At 41.3% G+C, this 15536-nt stretch overlaps 1 protein-coding gene across 5 annotated transcripts in view; it reads right to left on the reverse strand.

Annotated features, from left to right (window-relative positions):
- The window catches only part of stpg1 (sperm-tail PG-rich repeat containing 1), a 17934-nt gene continuing 2398 nt past the window's right edge, over positions 1 to 15536 (reverse strand). For 4 of the 5 annotated variants that reach the window (XM_046860079.1, XM_046860078.1, XM_046860083.1 and 1 more), the window contains exons 6-10: positions 14998 to 15177; positions 7237 to 7348; positions 6809 to 6977; positions 6505 to 6695; positions 6190 to 6416 (exon numbers count right to left, since the gene is read on the reverse strand). In XM_046860079.1, coding sequence (XP_046716035.1) covers positions 6343 to 6416; positions 6505 to 6695; positions 6809 to 6977; positions 7237 to 7348; positions 14998 to 15177 — 726 coding nt within the window. In that variant the 3' untranslated portion in view covers positions 6190 to 6342. Of the gene's footprint in view, positions 1617 to 6189; positions 6417 to 6504; positions 6696 to 6808; positions 6978 to 7236; positions 7349 to 14997; positions 15178 to 15536 lie in introns of those variants that run through there. The other variant, XM_046860081.1, reaches the window with a different exon arrangement.

The raw sequence follows: 15536 nt of genomic DNA on the forward strand, positions 1-15536 counted from the left end.
TTAAGCTCAGGTCTTTACTGATCATCCTTGAGATGTTTCTACAACTTGATTGGAGTACACATGTGGTGAAATCAGTTGATTGAACATTAATGTCTATAGGTCCCCCAGTTAACAGTGCATGCCAGAGCACAAAGCAAGCCATGAAGTCCAAGGAATTGTTTGTAGACCTTCGAGACAGGATTGTATTGAGAAACTGATCTGGGGAAGGGGACAGAAAGATTTCACCTGGCCAATACCATCAATACAGTGAAGCATGGTGGTGGCAGCATCATACTGTGGGGATGTTTTTCAGCAGCAGAAACTGGGTGACATCAGGACTGAGGGAAAGATGAATGCAGCAATGTACAGAGACATCCTTGATGAAAACCTGCTCCAGAAAGCTCTGTACCCCAGACTGTGGGGACGGTTCATCTTCCATTAGGACAACAACTCTAAACCCACAAAAAAGATAACAAAGGAGTGGCTATGGGACTCTGTAAATGTCCATGAAAGTGAACCCGATTGAACATCTCTGGAGAGATCTGAAAATGGCTGTGCACTGATGTTCCCCATCCAACCTGATGGAGCTGAAGAGGTTCTGCAAAGAAGAATGGGAGAAACTGTCCAAAGATAGGTGTAACAAGCTCGCACTATCATACTGAACAAGACTTGAGGCTGCAATTGGTGCCAACGATGCTTCAACAAAGTTTTGAGCAAAGTCTGTGAAAACTTATGTACATGTGATTTTCTTTCATTTTAAATACATTTGTAAAGATTTACAACAAATGGGGAATTGTTTGTAGAATTTTGAGAAAAATATTGAACTTAATCCACTCTGGAATATGGCTGTAACAACAAAATGTGGAAAAAGTGAAGCGCTGTGAATATGAACATGGCTTTCTTCTGGATTCTCTGATTTCCTCCTACCTCTTTTTCACCTAGCAATCCCTGCCATTAGCTCCGGACCAGATAAATAAATGCAAATCTAATTATTAATCCTTTTAAAATCTGTTGTTAGAGATCATATGGGTTTTTACGTGGAAAATACCACAGGGTTCAGTTTAGGGTGGGACAGAACATGATAAAAGGAAAAGTACTCGAGGGCAGGGAGTTATCAGATGATGAGTTTGTCTCTGTAGTCACCAGTTGGATGAAAATAGATGGTCCTGAAGTTATTGACAGGAACCTGCACTGCTGTGGTGCCTGAGGACGTATGGTAGTGATGTGGACATTACATACTTGCGTTGAGAATGTTTCTGTTTTGTCCTGAAAGTTGTGAAGTACGGAAATAGGCTTTGTTTGCATTGGAGAACGTTGGGGATGTGGTGCGACAGTCACATAGTGGACATCGCTCAAAGGTTTCATTAGCATGTTAGGATTCCCCCAAAAAAATAAATGAAAGGTGATGCAGGTCATTTCAAGTAAATTATCTGTAATGGTCTGTTTGGTAATCTGTTTTATGGTAGAAAGCGTTCTAAGTAACAGCTGCTGTGACTCTGAATCAGATCTCACCCGCGACGTATGTGCTCTCTATCTGGCAACTGCTTGGTCATGTTTTTGATCATAGGTGTTGTGTAAATGTGTCTTGATGTTGTAAGAGCTCTGAGAAAAGTCTCCAGGACCACTGGGAGTCATCACTATAAAGGAAGAAGAATGGAGAAAGTCATGAGATCAACTCCTACGACATTAGACGTTAGAATTACGCCATTGAGGCGTTGGATATATTTGTATTTAAAGTCATGTGACAATTTGTGTCCGTTCACATTGTTCGCATTGAAACACTAACCCACGCCCTCGACAGTTGTCATGGCTGTGAGCTCCAATTCCCCCACCTGTTCCACAACTGACCTAGAATCGGCACATTAGACGTCTGCCGTACCCAACCATGACCCGGTCTGACTGATCCAGCATCAGCTGCTAAGCAGGAACAGATTTTAAATGCTCTCCGGATTTCAGCTGTCAGTCTATGCTTAGCTACAGGCGTAATTCTGCATCCACAGCAATGGGTGATAACGTATTGGAAAATGAGCAACTGGAAGCAAAAGGTTTCACATCTCTGACATTGTGCTGTATTCAGAGTTAAGTTAATGCAAACCATTCATCTGTCAGTCAGTCTATTTATCTTTGAGCGAGTCAGTCACTGAGGCAATTAATCTATCAGTCAATCAGCCTGTCACTCGGTAGGGTACTGTCAATCCATCAGATATTCAATTAGATTTTCAATTAGTTATTCACCTGGTTGGTTGTTCAGATACTCCACCAGTAAGTTACTCAGACAGTTATTCATTTAGTTACGCATACAGTTATTCATCTATGTACTCAGACACTTATTCATTTAGTTACTCAGTCAGACACTTATTCGTTTAGTTACTCAGTCAGACACTTATTCATTTAGTTACTCAGACACTTATTCATTTAGTTACTCAGTCAGACACTTATTCATTTAGTTACTCAGTCAGACACTTATTCATTTAGTTACTCAGACACTTATTCATTTAGTTACTCAGTCAGACACTTATTCATTTAGTTACTCAGTCAGACACTTATTCGTTTAGTTACTCAGTCAGACACTTATTCATTTAGTTACTCAGACACTTATTCATTTAGTTACTCAGTCAGACACTTATTCATTTAGTTACTCAGTCAGACACTTATTCATTTAGTTACTCAGTCAGACACTTATTCATTTAGTTATTCAGTCAGACACTTATTCATTTAGTTACTCAGTCAGACACTTATTCATTTAGTAACTCAGTCAGACACTTATTCATTTAGTAACTCAGTCAGACACTTATTCATTTAGTTACTCAGTCAGACACTTATTCCTTTAGTAACTCAGTCAGACACTTATTCGTTTAGTTACTCAGTCAGACACTTATTCGTTTAGTAACTCAGTCAGACACTTATTCGTTTAGTTACTCAGTCAGACACTTATTCGTTTAGTTACTCAGTCAGACACTTATTCATTTAGTTACTCAGTCAGACACTTATTCGTTTAGTTACTCAGTCAGACACTTATTCATTTAGTAACTCAGTCAGACACTTATTCATTTAGTTACTCAGTCAGACACTTATTCATTTAGTTACTCAGTCAGACACTTATTCGTTTACTCAGTCAGACACTAATTCGTTTAGTTACTCAGTCAGACAGTCATTCATTTAGTTACTCAGTCAGACACTTATTCGCGTTTAGTTACTCAGTCAGACACTTATTCGTTTAGTTACTCAGTCAGACACTTATTCATTTAGTTACTCAGTCAGACACTTATTCTTTAGTTACTCAGTCAGACACTTATTCGTTTAGTTACTCAGTCAGACACTTATTCATTTAGTTACTCAGTCAGACACTTATTCGTTTAGTTACTCAGTCAGACACTTATTCATTTAGTAACTCAGTCAGACACTTATTCATTTAGTTACTCAGTCAGACACTTATTCATTTAGTTACTCAGTCAGACACTTATTCGTTTACTCAGTCAGACACTAATTCGTTTAGTTACTCAGTCAGACAGTCATTCATTTAGTTACTCAGTCAGACACTTATTCGTTTAGTTACTCAGTCAGACACTTATTCGTTTAGTTACTCAGTCAGACACTTATTCGTTTAGTTACTCAGTCAGACACTTATTCGTTTAGTTACTCAGTCAGACACTTATTCATTTAGTAACTCAGTCAGACACTCATTCGTTTAGTTACTCAGTCAGACAGTCATTCATTTAGTTACTCAGTCAGACACTTATTCGTTTAGTTACTCAGTCAGACACTTATTCGTTTAGTTACTCAGTCAGACACTTATTCATTTAGTTACTCAGTCAGACAGTCATTCATTTAGTTACTCAGTCAGACACTTATTCGTTTAGTTACTCAGTCAGACACTTATTCGTTTAGTTACTCAGTCAGACACTTATTCATTTAGTTACTCAGTCAGACACTTATTCATTTAGTTACTCAGTCAGACAGTCATTCATTTAGTTACTCAGTCAGACACTTATTCGTTTAGTTACTCAGTCAGACACTTATTCATTTAGTTACTCAGTCAGACACTTATTCATTTAGTTACTCAGTCAGACACTTATTCATTTAGTTACTCAGTCAGACACTTATTCATTTAGTTACTCAGTCAGACAGTCATTCATTTAGTTACTCAGTCAGACACTTATTCGTTTAGTTACTCAGTCAGACACTTATTCATTTAGTTACTCAGTCAGACACTTATTCATTTAGTTACTCAGTCAGACACTTATTCATTTAGTTACTCAGTCAGACACTTATTCATTTAGTTACTCAGTCAGACAGTCATTCATTTAGTTACTCAGTCAGACACTTATTCGTTTAGTTACTCAGTCAGACACTTATTCATTTAGTTACTCAGTCAGACAGTCATTCATTTAGTTACTCAGTCAGACAGTCATTCATTTAGTTACTCAGTCAGACACTTATTCATTTAGTTACTCAGTCAGACAGTCATTCATTTAGTTACTCAGTCAGACACTTATTCGTTTAGTTACTCAGTCAGACACTTATTCATTTAGTTACTCAGTCAGACACTTATTCATTTAGTTACTCAGTCAGACAGTCATTCATTTAGTTACTCAGTCAGACAGTCATTCATTTAGTTACTCAGTCAGACACTTATTCATTTAGTTACTCAGTCAGACAGTCATTCATTTAGTTACTCAGTCAGACACTTATTCGCTTAGTTACTCAGTCAGACACTTATTCATTTAGTTACTCAGTCAGACACTTATTCATTTAGTAACTCAGTCAGACACTTATTCATTTAGTTACTCAGACACTTATTCGTTTAGTTACTCAGTCAGACACTTATTCGTTTAGTTACTCAGTCAGACACTTATTCATTTAGTTACTCAGTCAGACACTTATTCATTTACTCAGTCAGACACTAATTCGTTTAGTTACTCAGTCAGACAGTCATTCATTTAGTTACTCAGTCAGACACTTATTCGTTTAGTTACTCAGTCAGACACTTATTCGTTTAGTTACTCAGTCAGACACTTATTCATTTAGTTACTCAGTCAGACACTTATTCATTTAGTTACTCAGTCAGACACTTATTCATTTAGTTACTCAGTCAGACAGTCATTCATTTAGTTACTCAGTCAGACACTTATTCATTTAGTTACTCAGTCAGACAGTCATTCATTTAGTTACTCAGTCAGACACTTATTCATTTAGTTACTCAGTCAGACACTTATTCGCTTAGTTACTCAGTCAGACACTTATTCATTTAGTTACTCAGTCAGACACTTATTCATTTAGTTACTCAGTCAGACAGTCATTCATTTAGTTACTCAGTCAGACACTTATTCGTTTAGTTACTCAGTCAGAAGTTACAGATAGTCCCTGACTTACAATGGAGATGCCTTCCAATGCCCCCATTGTAACTTGAAAATATGGTAAGTTTATTTCTATAGCGCTTTTCACAACGGACATGTCTTAAGTCAAGACATGTCCTAGCCTAGACAGGAGTCTTAAGGAATGGTGATCAGTATGGAACCAACCCCAGCCATTAGGGTTGCACAAGCCTTAGTGCCGGTCCCAAGCCCGGATAAATGGGTAGAGTTGCGTTAGGAAGGGCATCCAGCGTAAAAACGTGTCAAATCAAACATGCGGATGATCCGCTGTGACCACCCCTAATGGGAGAAGCCGAAAGAAAGTTTATGTACTATAGTAGTATACTGTAATTTGTTAATAATTTAACACAGTACAGTACATAATAAAAAAACAGAGCAATTTACACCACGTTAATGTATAAGCTTTACAGTATATATGTAAGTGGCAGTGGGAGATGCATCGATCCTGGAAGCCCCCCAACATATCGTGCAAAAATTGTAATAGCGTGTGAAAATAAAAATATTTTTAAAAAATCGTCATCATAAGATTAAAAAATAATCACCGGACAATCATAACTTGGGGATTAATCAATTAGACTCAGTTAATTATTCAATTAGAGGTGGTACTTCAGTGGTTAGTGGTGGGAGCTCAGTGGTTGCAGCATTGGACTTTCAATCGGAATGTCACAAGTTCAAATCCCACCACCACCAAGCTGCCATTGCTGGGCCCTCGAGCAAGGCCCTTCACCCTCCCCTGCTCAGTTGTAAGTTGCTCTGGATAAGGGTGTCTGCCAAATGCTGTAAATGTAAATGTACTCCGTAAGTTACTCAGTCAGAAAGTTATTAGGTTAATTACTCGATTAGACTCGGTTAATTACTCAGTCACAAACATTTCCCTGTACAGCACAATTTCTGAGAACAGGCTGGTTTTTACATTTTCTTTTAAAGTCTTTAAGCTATAAATAGGGAATTACAGTGTAGAAAAGTCTTTTCTCCTGAAAGCTTGTCTTTATGCTGGTATCCACATGTTGGCATGATTGTATAAGAACGAGCGCTTCGTAGGCACGTCTGGCTCGTAGGAACCTAAAACATAAAGATGAGACGCAACATCGAACAAACTGTGTCACATAAGTGAAGGTGTGCTAATGACATTTTAAGGTACAACATCTACCTGGTCCTGGGACTCCATGATCTTGGTTGTCGAGTGTCTCTCTACGTGTGCTAGACATGAATACAGCACTGACCATGGAGTGTTTAGACGGACTGATATTGTTCACGATGTTGTATTGCCCCGGTCCGGGCAGTGGGGGGTCTTTAGGAGGAAGAACAGGAGGAGCTGAAAGTCCTAAATAATGCCTTCTCCTGAAACACACAGACACACAAAGCTAAAGTACACATCTTACAACCAAACAGTTTGAGATTTGATGTGAGGTTCAGGTAGGAGGTGTGGCCTGATGTGTGTCAGACACTCTTACGGTATGATGGCCCTCTTGACTGGTTCTGGAGTTTTATAAGGACTGTAGGATCCTGGACCCGGCCCTTCACTCTTCATTAGAGTCTGTATCCTGACAGACGTGGACTTGAAGCAGGATGATGGAACTTTAGGGGTTTTGTGTATCGCTGTGTCCTTCACACTATAATGACCTTTAATAAGCAGAAGGGGGGGGGGTGGGGGGGTGACTGTATGTTATGTATAAGTAATAAAGCATTAAGGGGACATCACAGACAGCACAGAGTCACAAAGAGGAGCTACTGTTACCAGTTAAACTGGTTATTTCCCATTAACAGCATGTGCTGAAGTGTTTTAGTGTTCTTACAGCACTTTTACAAAGATTTATTTTTTTATAAATTAACATGAACACCTGTGTTTCATGGTGCTGAGTGTTGGTAGAGTGACACTCACATGGAGATGGTCCTCTCTGTGCAGGAGGATAAACATCACTGCGTCTGGTTTTGGAGAGAAACGCAGACTGGGCAGAGACCAAGCAGTTTACCTCAACTCCTCTGTAACACACCTGCTCACACACACACACACACACACACACACACACATATTTTGTTTTAGTGTATTATAGGGAATCAGATTGGCAAGTTACAATTTACTATTCTATTATATTCTATATGGTAGTGTACTGTCATGTTCTATTTTATTCTATTCTATTCTATTCTATTCTATTCTTCTTCTTTCAGCTTTTCTTCATTATGGATTCCCACAGCGGATCATCCATCTCCATACCACTTTGTCCTCTGCATCACCAACTACCTGCATGTCTTCCCTCACCACATGTATAAAGCTCCTCCTTGGTCTTCCTCTTTTCCTCCTTCTTGGTGGCTCCATCCTCAGCATTCTCCTACTGATATACTGATATACATGTCCCCCCTCTGCACATGTCCAAACCATCACAATCTTACCTCCCTCACCTTGTCTCCGAAACGTCCTACATGTGCTGTTCCTCTAATAAACTAATTTCTAATCCTGTCCATCGTCGTCAATCACAACGAACATCTCAACATCTTCAGCTCTGCTACCTCCAGCTCCACCTCCTGTCTTTTACTCAATGCCACTGTCTCTAATCCATACAACATCTCAGGTCTCACCACAGTCCTATAAACTTTCCCTTTCACTCTCACAGATACTCTTCTATCACAAATCACTCCTGTCACTCTTCTCCACCCACTCCACCCTACCTGCACTCTTTTTTCACTTCTCTAACACACTCTCCATTACTCTGCACTGTTGACCCCAGGTACCTGAACCCCTCCACCTTCTCCACCTCTTCTCCCTGCAACTGTACCCCTCCACTGTTCTCCCTCTCATTCACACACATGTATGTCTTACTCCTGCTAACTTTCATTCCCCTTCTCTCCAGTGCATATCTCCACCTCTTCAGACTATTTTCAACCTGCTCCCTACTCTCACCACAAATAACAATATCATCTTCAACCATCATAGTCCACGGAGACTCCTGTCTGACCTCGTCCGTCAACCTGTCCATCACCAATGCAAACAGGAAAGGGCTCAGAGCCGATCCCTGATGTAGTCCAACCTCCACCCTGAACCAGTCTGTCGTTCCTACTGCACACTTTACTGCTGTCACACTGTCCTCATACATGTCCTGCACTGCCCTCACATACTTCTCTGACACACCAGACTTCTTCATACAATACCATAATTCCTCTCTCCACCCTGTCGTACGCTTTCTCTAAATCCACAAACACACAATGGACTCCCTCTGACCTTCTCTATACTTCTCCATCAACATCCTCAAAACAAATAATGCATCTGTGGTGCTCTTCCTCGGCATGAAACCATACTGTTGCTCAAAGATGTTCACCTCTTCTCTCAGCCTGGCTTCCACTACTCTTTCCCATAACTTAATGGTGTGACTGATCAACTTAATTCCCCTGTAGTTACTGCAGGTCTGCACATCTCCCTTATTCTTAAAGATCGGTACCAGCACACTCCTTCTCCATTCCTCAGGCATCCTCTCCCCTCCCAGAATCCTGTTAAACAATCTTGTTAAAAACTCCACTGCATCTCTCCCAAACATCTCCACGCTTCTACCGGTATGTCATCTGGTCCAACCGACTTTCCACTCTTCATCCTCTTAATCGCTGCTCTCACTTCCTCCTTACTAATCCTATTCACTTCCTGCTTCACCATCTCCTTATCCTCCAACCTTCTCTCTCTCTCTCTGATTTTCCTCATTAATCAGCTGCTCAAAATACTCCCTCCATCTTCTCAACACTCTCCTCACTAGTCAACACATTTCCCTCTCCATCCTTTATTGCTCTAACTTGCAGTACATCCTTCCCAGCTCGGTCCCTCTGCCTGGCCAATCGGTACAAATCCGTTTCTCCTTCCTTAGTGTCCAACCTCTCATACAGCTCCTCATATGCCTTTTTCTTGGCTTTCGCCACATCCCTCTTTACCTGCTGCCGCATCTCCTTGTACTCCTGCCTACTTTTCTCATCACTCTGTCGATCCCACTTCTGTTTTGCCAACCTCTTTCTCCTTCATGCTCTCCTGCACTTCCTCATTCCACCACCACGTCTCCTTGTCTTACTTTCTATTTCCAGATGTCACACCAAGTACTTTTCTAGCTGCCTCCCTCATCACTTCTGCAGTAGTTTCCCAATCATCCAGCACCTCTTCACCACCACCGAGCCCCTGTCTGACCTCTTCCCTGAACCTCACACTACACTCTTCCTCCTTCAGTTTCCACCATCTTATTCTTCTTTCAGTCCTCACTCTCCTCCTCTTCTTCACCTCCAAAACCATCCTACAGACGTCCATCCGATGCTGTCTAGCTACACTGTCCCCTGCCAACATCTTACAGTCTCCAATCTCCTTCAGGTTGCATCTCCTGCATAGCACATAGTCCACCTGTGTGCACCTTCCTCCATTCTAATAGGTCACCCTATGATCATCCTTCTTCTTAAAATACGTGTTCACCACTGCCATTTCCATCCTTTTAGCAAAATCTACCACCATCTGCCCTTTCACATTCCTCTCCTTAAAACCATACCTACCATCACCTCCTCATCACCTCTGTTCCCTTCACCTACATGCCTATTAAAGTCTGCCCCAATCACCAATCTTTCATTTCTAGGTTCACCTTCTACCACTTCCTCTAACTCACTCCAGAATTTATCCTTCTCCTCCATCTTACAACCCACTTGTGGAGGATAAACACTGATGACATTTATCATCATCCCTTCAACTTCCAGCTTCACGTTCATCACCCTATCAGAAACTCTCTTTACCTCCACTACACTCTTACTGTAATCTTCCTTCAGAATCACCCCTACACCATTTCTCTTTCCATCCACACCATGATAAAACAGTTTAAACACCTCCAATGTTCCTGCTCTTACTCCCTTTCCACTTGGTCTCCTGAACACACAACATCTCTACCTTTCTCCTTTCTATCATATCTTCTTCTTCTTCTTCTTCTTCTTTCGGCTGCTCCCATTAGGGGTCGCCACAGCGGATCATCCGTCTCCATACCACCCTGTCCTCTACATCTGCCTCTTTTACACCAACTACCTGCATGTCTTCCCTCACCACATCCATGAACCTCCTTTTTGGCCTTCCTCTTTTCCTCCTACCTGGTGGCTCCATCCTCAGCATTCTTCTACCAATATAATTTATGTCCCTCCTCTGCACATGTCCAAACCATCTCAATCTCGCCTCCCTCACCTTGTCACCAAAACATCCTACATGCTGTCCCTCTAATAAACTCATTTCTAATCTTATCCATCCTCGTCACTCCCAACGAAAACCTCAACATCTTTAGCTCTGCTACCTCCAGCTCCACCTCCTGTCTTTTACTCAATGCCACTGTCTCTAAACCATACAACATCGCAGGTCTCACCACAGTCCTATAAACTTTCCCTTTCAATTTTGCAGATACCCTACTATCACAAATCACTCCTGTCACTCTTCTCCACCCACTCCACCCTGCCTGCACTCTTTTCTTCACTTCTCTAACACACTCTCCATTACTTTGCACTGTTGAACCCAGGTACCTGAATTCCTCCACCTTCTGAAGCTCTTCTCCTGCAACCGCACCACTCCACTGCCCTCCCTCTCATTCACACATGTACTCTGTCTTACTCCTACTGAGTTTCATTCCCCTTCTCTCCAGTGCATATCTCCACCTCTCCAGGCTCTTCTCAACCTGCTCCCTACTCTCACAACAAATCACAATATCATCTGCAAACATCATAGTCCAGGAGACTCCTGTCTGACCTCGTCCGTCAACCTGTCCATCACCACTGCAAACAGGAAAGGGCTCAGGGCCGATCCTTGATGCAGTCCAACCTTCACTCTAAACCAGTCTGTCGTACCTGCTGCACACTTCACTGCCGTCACACTGTCCTCATACATGTCCTGCACCACCCTTACATACTTCTCCGACACACCTGACTTCCTCATACAGTACCACAACTCCTCTCTTGGCACCCTGTCGACGCCTTCTCTAAATCCACAAATACACAATGCAATTCCTTCTGTCCTTCTCTATACTTCTCCATCAACATTCTCAAAGCAAATATGGCATCTGTGGTGCTCTTCCTCGGCATGAAACCATACTGTTGCTCACAGATGGTCACCTCTTCTCTCAGCCTGGCTTCCACTACTCTTTCCCATAACTTCATGGTGTGACTGATCAACTTAATACCCCTGTAGTTACTGCAGGTCTGCACATCTCCTTTATGCTTAAAGATCGGTACCAGCACACTCTTTCTCCATTCCTCAGGCATCTTCTCACCTTCCAAAATCCTGTTAAACAATCTGGTCAAAACCCCACTGCCATCTCTCCTAAACATCTCCACGCTTCCACCGGTATGTCATCTGGTCCAACCGACTTTCCACTCTTCATCCTCTTAATCGCTGCTCTCACTTCCTCCTTACTAATCTTATCTACATCCTGCTTCACCATCTCCACATCATCCAACCTTCTCTCTCTCTGATTTTCCTCATTCATCAGCTGCTCAAAATACTCCTCCACCTTCTCAACACACTCTCCTCACTAGTCAACACATTTCCTCTCCATCCTTTACTGCTCTAACTTGCAGTACATCCTTTCCAGCTCGGTCCCTCTGCCTGGCCAATCGGTACAAATCCTTTTCTCCTTCCTTAGTGTCCAACCTCTCATACAGCTCCTCATATGCCTTTTCCTTGGCTTTCGCCACATCCTCTTAACCTGCTGCCGCATCTCCTTGTACTCCTGCCTACTTTTCTCATCACTCTGTCTATCCCACTTCTGTTTTGCCAACCTCTTTCTCCTTATGCTCTCCTGCACTTCCTCATTCCACCACCACGTCTCCTTGTCTTCCTTTCTATTTCCAGATGTCACACCAAGTACTTTTCTAGCTGCCTCCTCATCACTCCTGCAGTAGTTGCCCAATCATCCAACACCTCCTTAACACCACTGAGCCTCTCTCTGACCTCTTCCCTGAACCTCACTACACTCTTCCTCCTTCAGTTTCCACCATCTTATTCTTCTTTCAGTCCTCACTCTCCTCCTCTTCATCCTCGCCTCCAAAACCATCCTACAGACCACCATCCTATGCTGTCTAGCTACACTGTCCCCTGCCAACACCTTACAGTCGCCAATCTCCTTCAGGTTGCATCTCCTGCATAGCACATAGTCCACCTGTGTGCACCTTCCTCCACTCTTATCGTCACCCTATGATCCTCCTTCTTCTTAAAATAAGTGTTCACCACTGCCATTTCCATCCTTTTAGCAAAATCTACCACCATCTGCCCTTCCACATTCCTCTCCTTAAAACCATACCTACCCATCACCTCCTCATCACCTCTGTTCCCTTCACCCACATGCCCATTAAAGTCCGCCCCAATCACTAACCGTTCTTTCCTAGGTACACCATCTACCACTTCATCTAATTCACTCCAGAATCTTTCCTTCTCCTCCATCTCACAGCCAACTTGTGGAGCATAGGCACTGATGACATTTATCATCATCCTTCAACTTCCACCTTCACGATCATCACCCTATCAGAAACTCTCTTCACCTCCACTACACTCTTACTGTATTCTTCCTTCAGAATCACCCCTACACCATTTCTCTTTCCATCCACACCATGATAAAACAGTTTAAATCCACCTCCAATGTTCCTGGCCTTACTCCCTTTCCACTTGGTCTCCTGAACACACAGCATATCTACCTTTCTCCTCTCCATCATATCAGCTACCTCTCTCCCTTTACCAGTCATAGTACCAACATTTAAAGTACCAACCCGAACCTCCACTCTCCTGCACTTCTCCTTTCCCTGCCGTCTCTGTAGACGTCTTCCTCCTCTCCTTCTCCTCCTTCGGCCAACAGTAGCCCAATTTCCACCGGTACCCTGTCGGCTAACGATACCTGTGGCGGTCGTTGTTAACCCGGGCCTCGACCGATCCGGTATGAAATTCTCATTTGTGATCCGCATATTTGATTTGGCACGTGTTTTACGCTGGATGCCCTTCCTAACGCAACCCTCCCCATTTACCCGGGCTTGGGACCGGCACTAAGAATGCACTGGCTTGTGCATCCATAATGGCTGGGTTCTCCTTTCTATCATATCATTTATTCTATTCTATTCTATTCTATTCTATTCTATTCTATTCTATTTACAGTGTTGTGTCATAATCTACAATTTATTATTACATTCAAATCAATAGTGTTCCATCATGTAGTGTTCTATTCTGCTCAATTCTATTTAATTTCATTCGGTAGTGTTCTGTCATATTCTACAATATTCTATACAGCGGTGTATTCTATAATATTCTATAATGTTGTTATCTTCTACAGTGTTTAATTCGATCTTTCTCTATACTATTAAATTAAACTGTATTATATTCCTTATTGCGACTATTATGCCAATTTCTGTCACAGGCCAATGTGTAATTTCTTCTATTCTTGGTTATTTAGTTGTGTGTAGTTGTGCTTTGTGTAATCGTGGTTGTATTACTCTTATAAGTTTCATACCCATGTGTAATATGGACAATCAGTGCTCTATTGTGTCACTTGGTCATGTTGTGTTAGTTGTAATCAGTCCAGCAGTGATGTGCAGTGCCTGTATGTTAATTGTGCACTATTGGTTTGCTCTAAACAAATTCCTTGAATGCTCAGGAGAACTTGGCCAATAAAGATTGTGATTGTGATTTTGTTCTCTGTATGACGATCTCATATTCTGTTCAGATTATTTTCACTCTTTTTTAGCCTTTTATTTCATTCCATTGAATTCAGTGCGACTCTGTTCTGCTCCTTTGTGCTCAAAACACTGGACTTCATTCTGCTGTGTTCTGATTGGCTGTGCTCTTTTCTGTTCTATTGGTAATTGTGTGTGTGTGTGTGTGTGTGTGTGTGTGTGTGTGTGTGTGTGTGTGTGTGTGTGTGTGTGTGAAGATATAAAAAAATTTAATAAAAATAAAGAATTTACGAGGTGGTATCCAAAATTGTTGAAAAACACCAACAGATGGCAGCACAAGGCTGCACGCACAGTCACAGGGAGCACCGACCTTCATAAGTCAATGTGCCAGAAGACATGATCCTGTGTATATCAGGAGCTGTGCAACCGGTGCTATTCTGACTTTTTTGAAGGCTACAGTGTGGAATCGTAGATAAATAAAGTACTTTCTTGTAAGCAGAGCGAGCCCCCAAACTTTTTGATACCACATCGAAAAAAAGAAGTGGTGTGTCAGTGGGCGGGGTTGGGGGTGGAGTCAAGCAGTTGAATCAAGTCAGAACCACTTGTTAGAAGTTGCAGAAATTTTTACTAGGATTCATTTATTATTTTGCCTTTATTTATTGATGTATACGAGGTCAGAAATCAGTACAGATTCCATTTAAATTTCCATTTATTAATAATGTAATGAGTTATATTTAAATAAATAGCCATGTGAAATAAAATTATTTAAAAACAATTTAAAAAATTTAATAAAAAAATAAAATTTTTATTTAATTTTTAAAATTTATTTTAAATGATTAAAAAATGTACTTTTTCTCCAGAGTCGGATTTCTAACTTTTGAAGCTGCATGAGTTTGAGAATTATTTTTAACCCTTGAATGGTTTTAATTTAATGGTCAGGTGTCTTTCTGATTGGCTGAACAGATATGACTTTTTATTTTTAATCCTTTTCTGTAACACTCACATTGTATTGGTTTGGTGCGGGTGATTTTTGTTGCGTGTTTGTTGTCTGAACTGCGATGGGCTGGTGGAAGGTTCTGGAGACGTCCCTGTTGAAGTCGTGCTGGCGGAGAAGTGAGCTCTGGAGGTTGTAGGTGTTGGGGGCCGGAGATCCTCTCTGGGGTTTAGGCCTCACTCGTAGTGCCTGAGGAGAAAATGATAAACGTGTGGGGTCCTGTCGTCTTTAAACATGAAACACAAACTAAACCTTAGAGGGAAACTGAACATTCCAGATACTAATATGTGTGACGGCCATCTTGAATTTGCCAATTAGTATGAAAAACATCTCATGATGTACAGACACATCATCAGGGGATAGGATCGATATCTAACCAACCAGAAGTGAGGAACTGAGTGACTTCATGAGACGCCACAGTTTACCTGTATATATATATATATATATATATATATATATATATATATATATATATATATATACACACACACACACACACACACACACACACACTGTTATTATACACAGTTTCTTTAATTATAAATGAT

This window comes from Silurus meridionalis, chromosome 10 (genome assembly GCF_014805685.1).
Source record: "Silurus meridionalis isolate SWU-2019-XX chromosome 10, ASM1480568v1, whole genome shotgun sequence".
NCBI classification, from domain to species: domain Eukaryota; kingdom Metazoa; phylum Chordata; class Actinopteri; order Siluriformes; family Siluridae; genus Silurus; species Silurus meridionalis.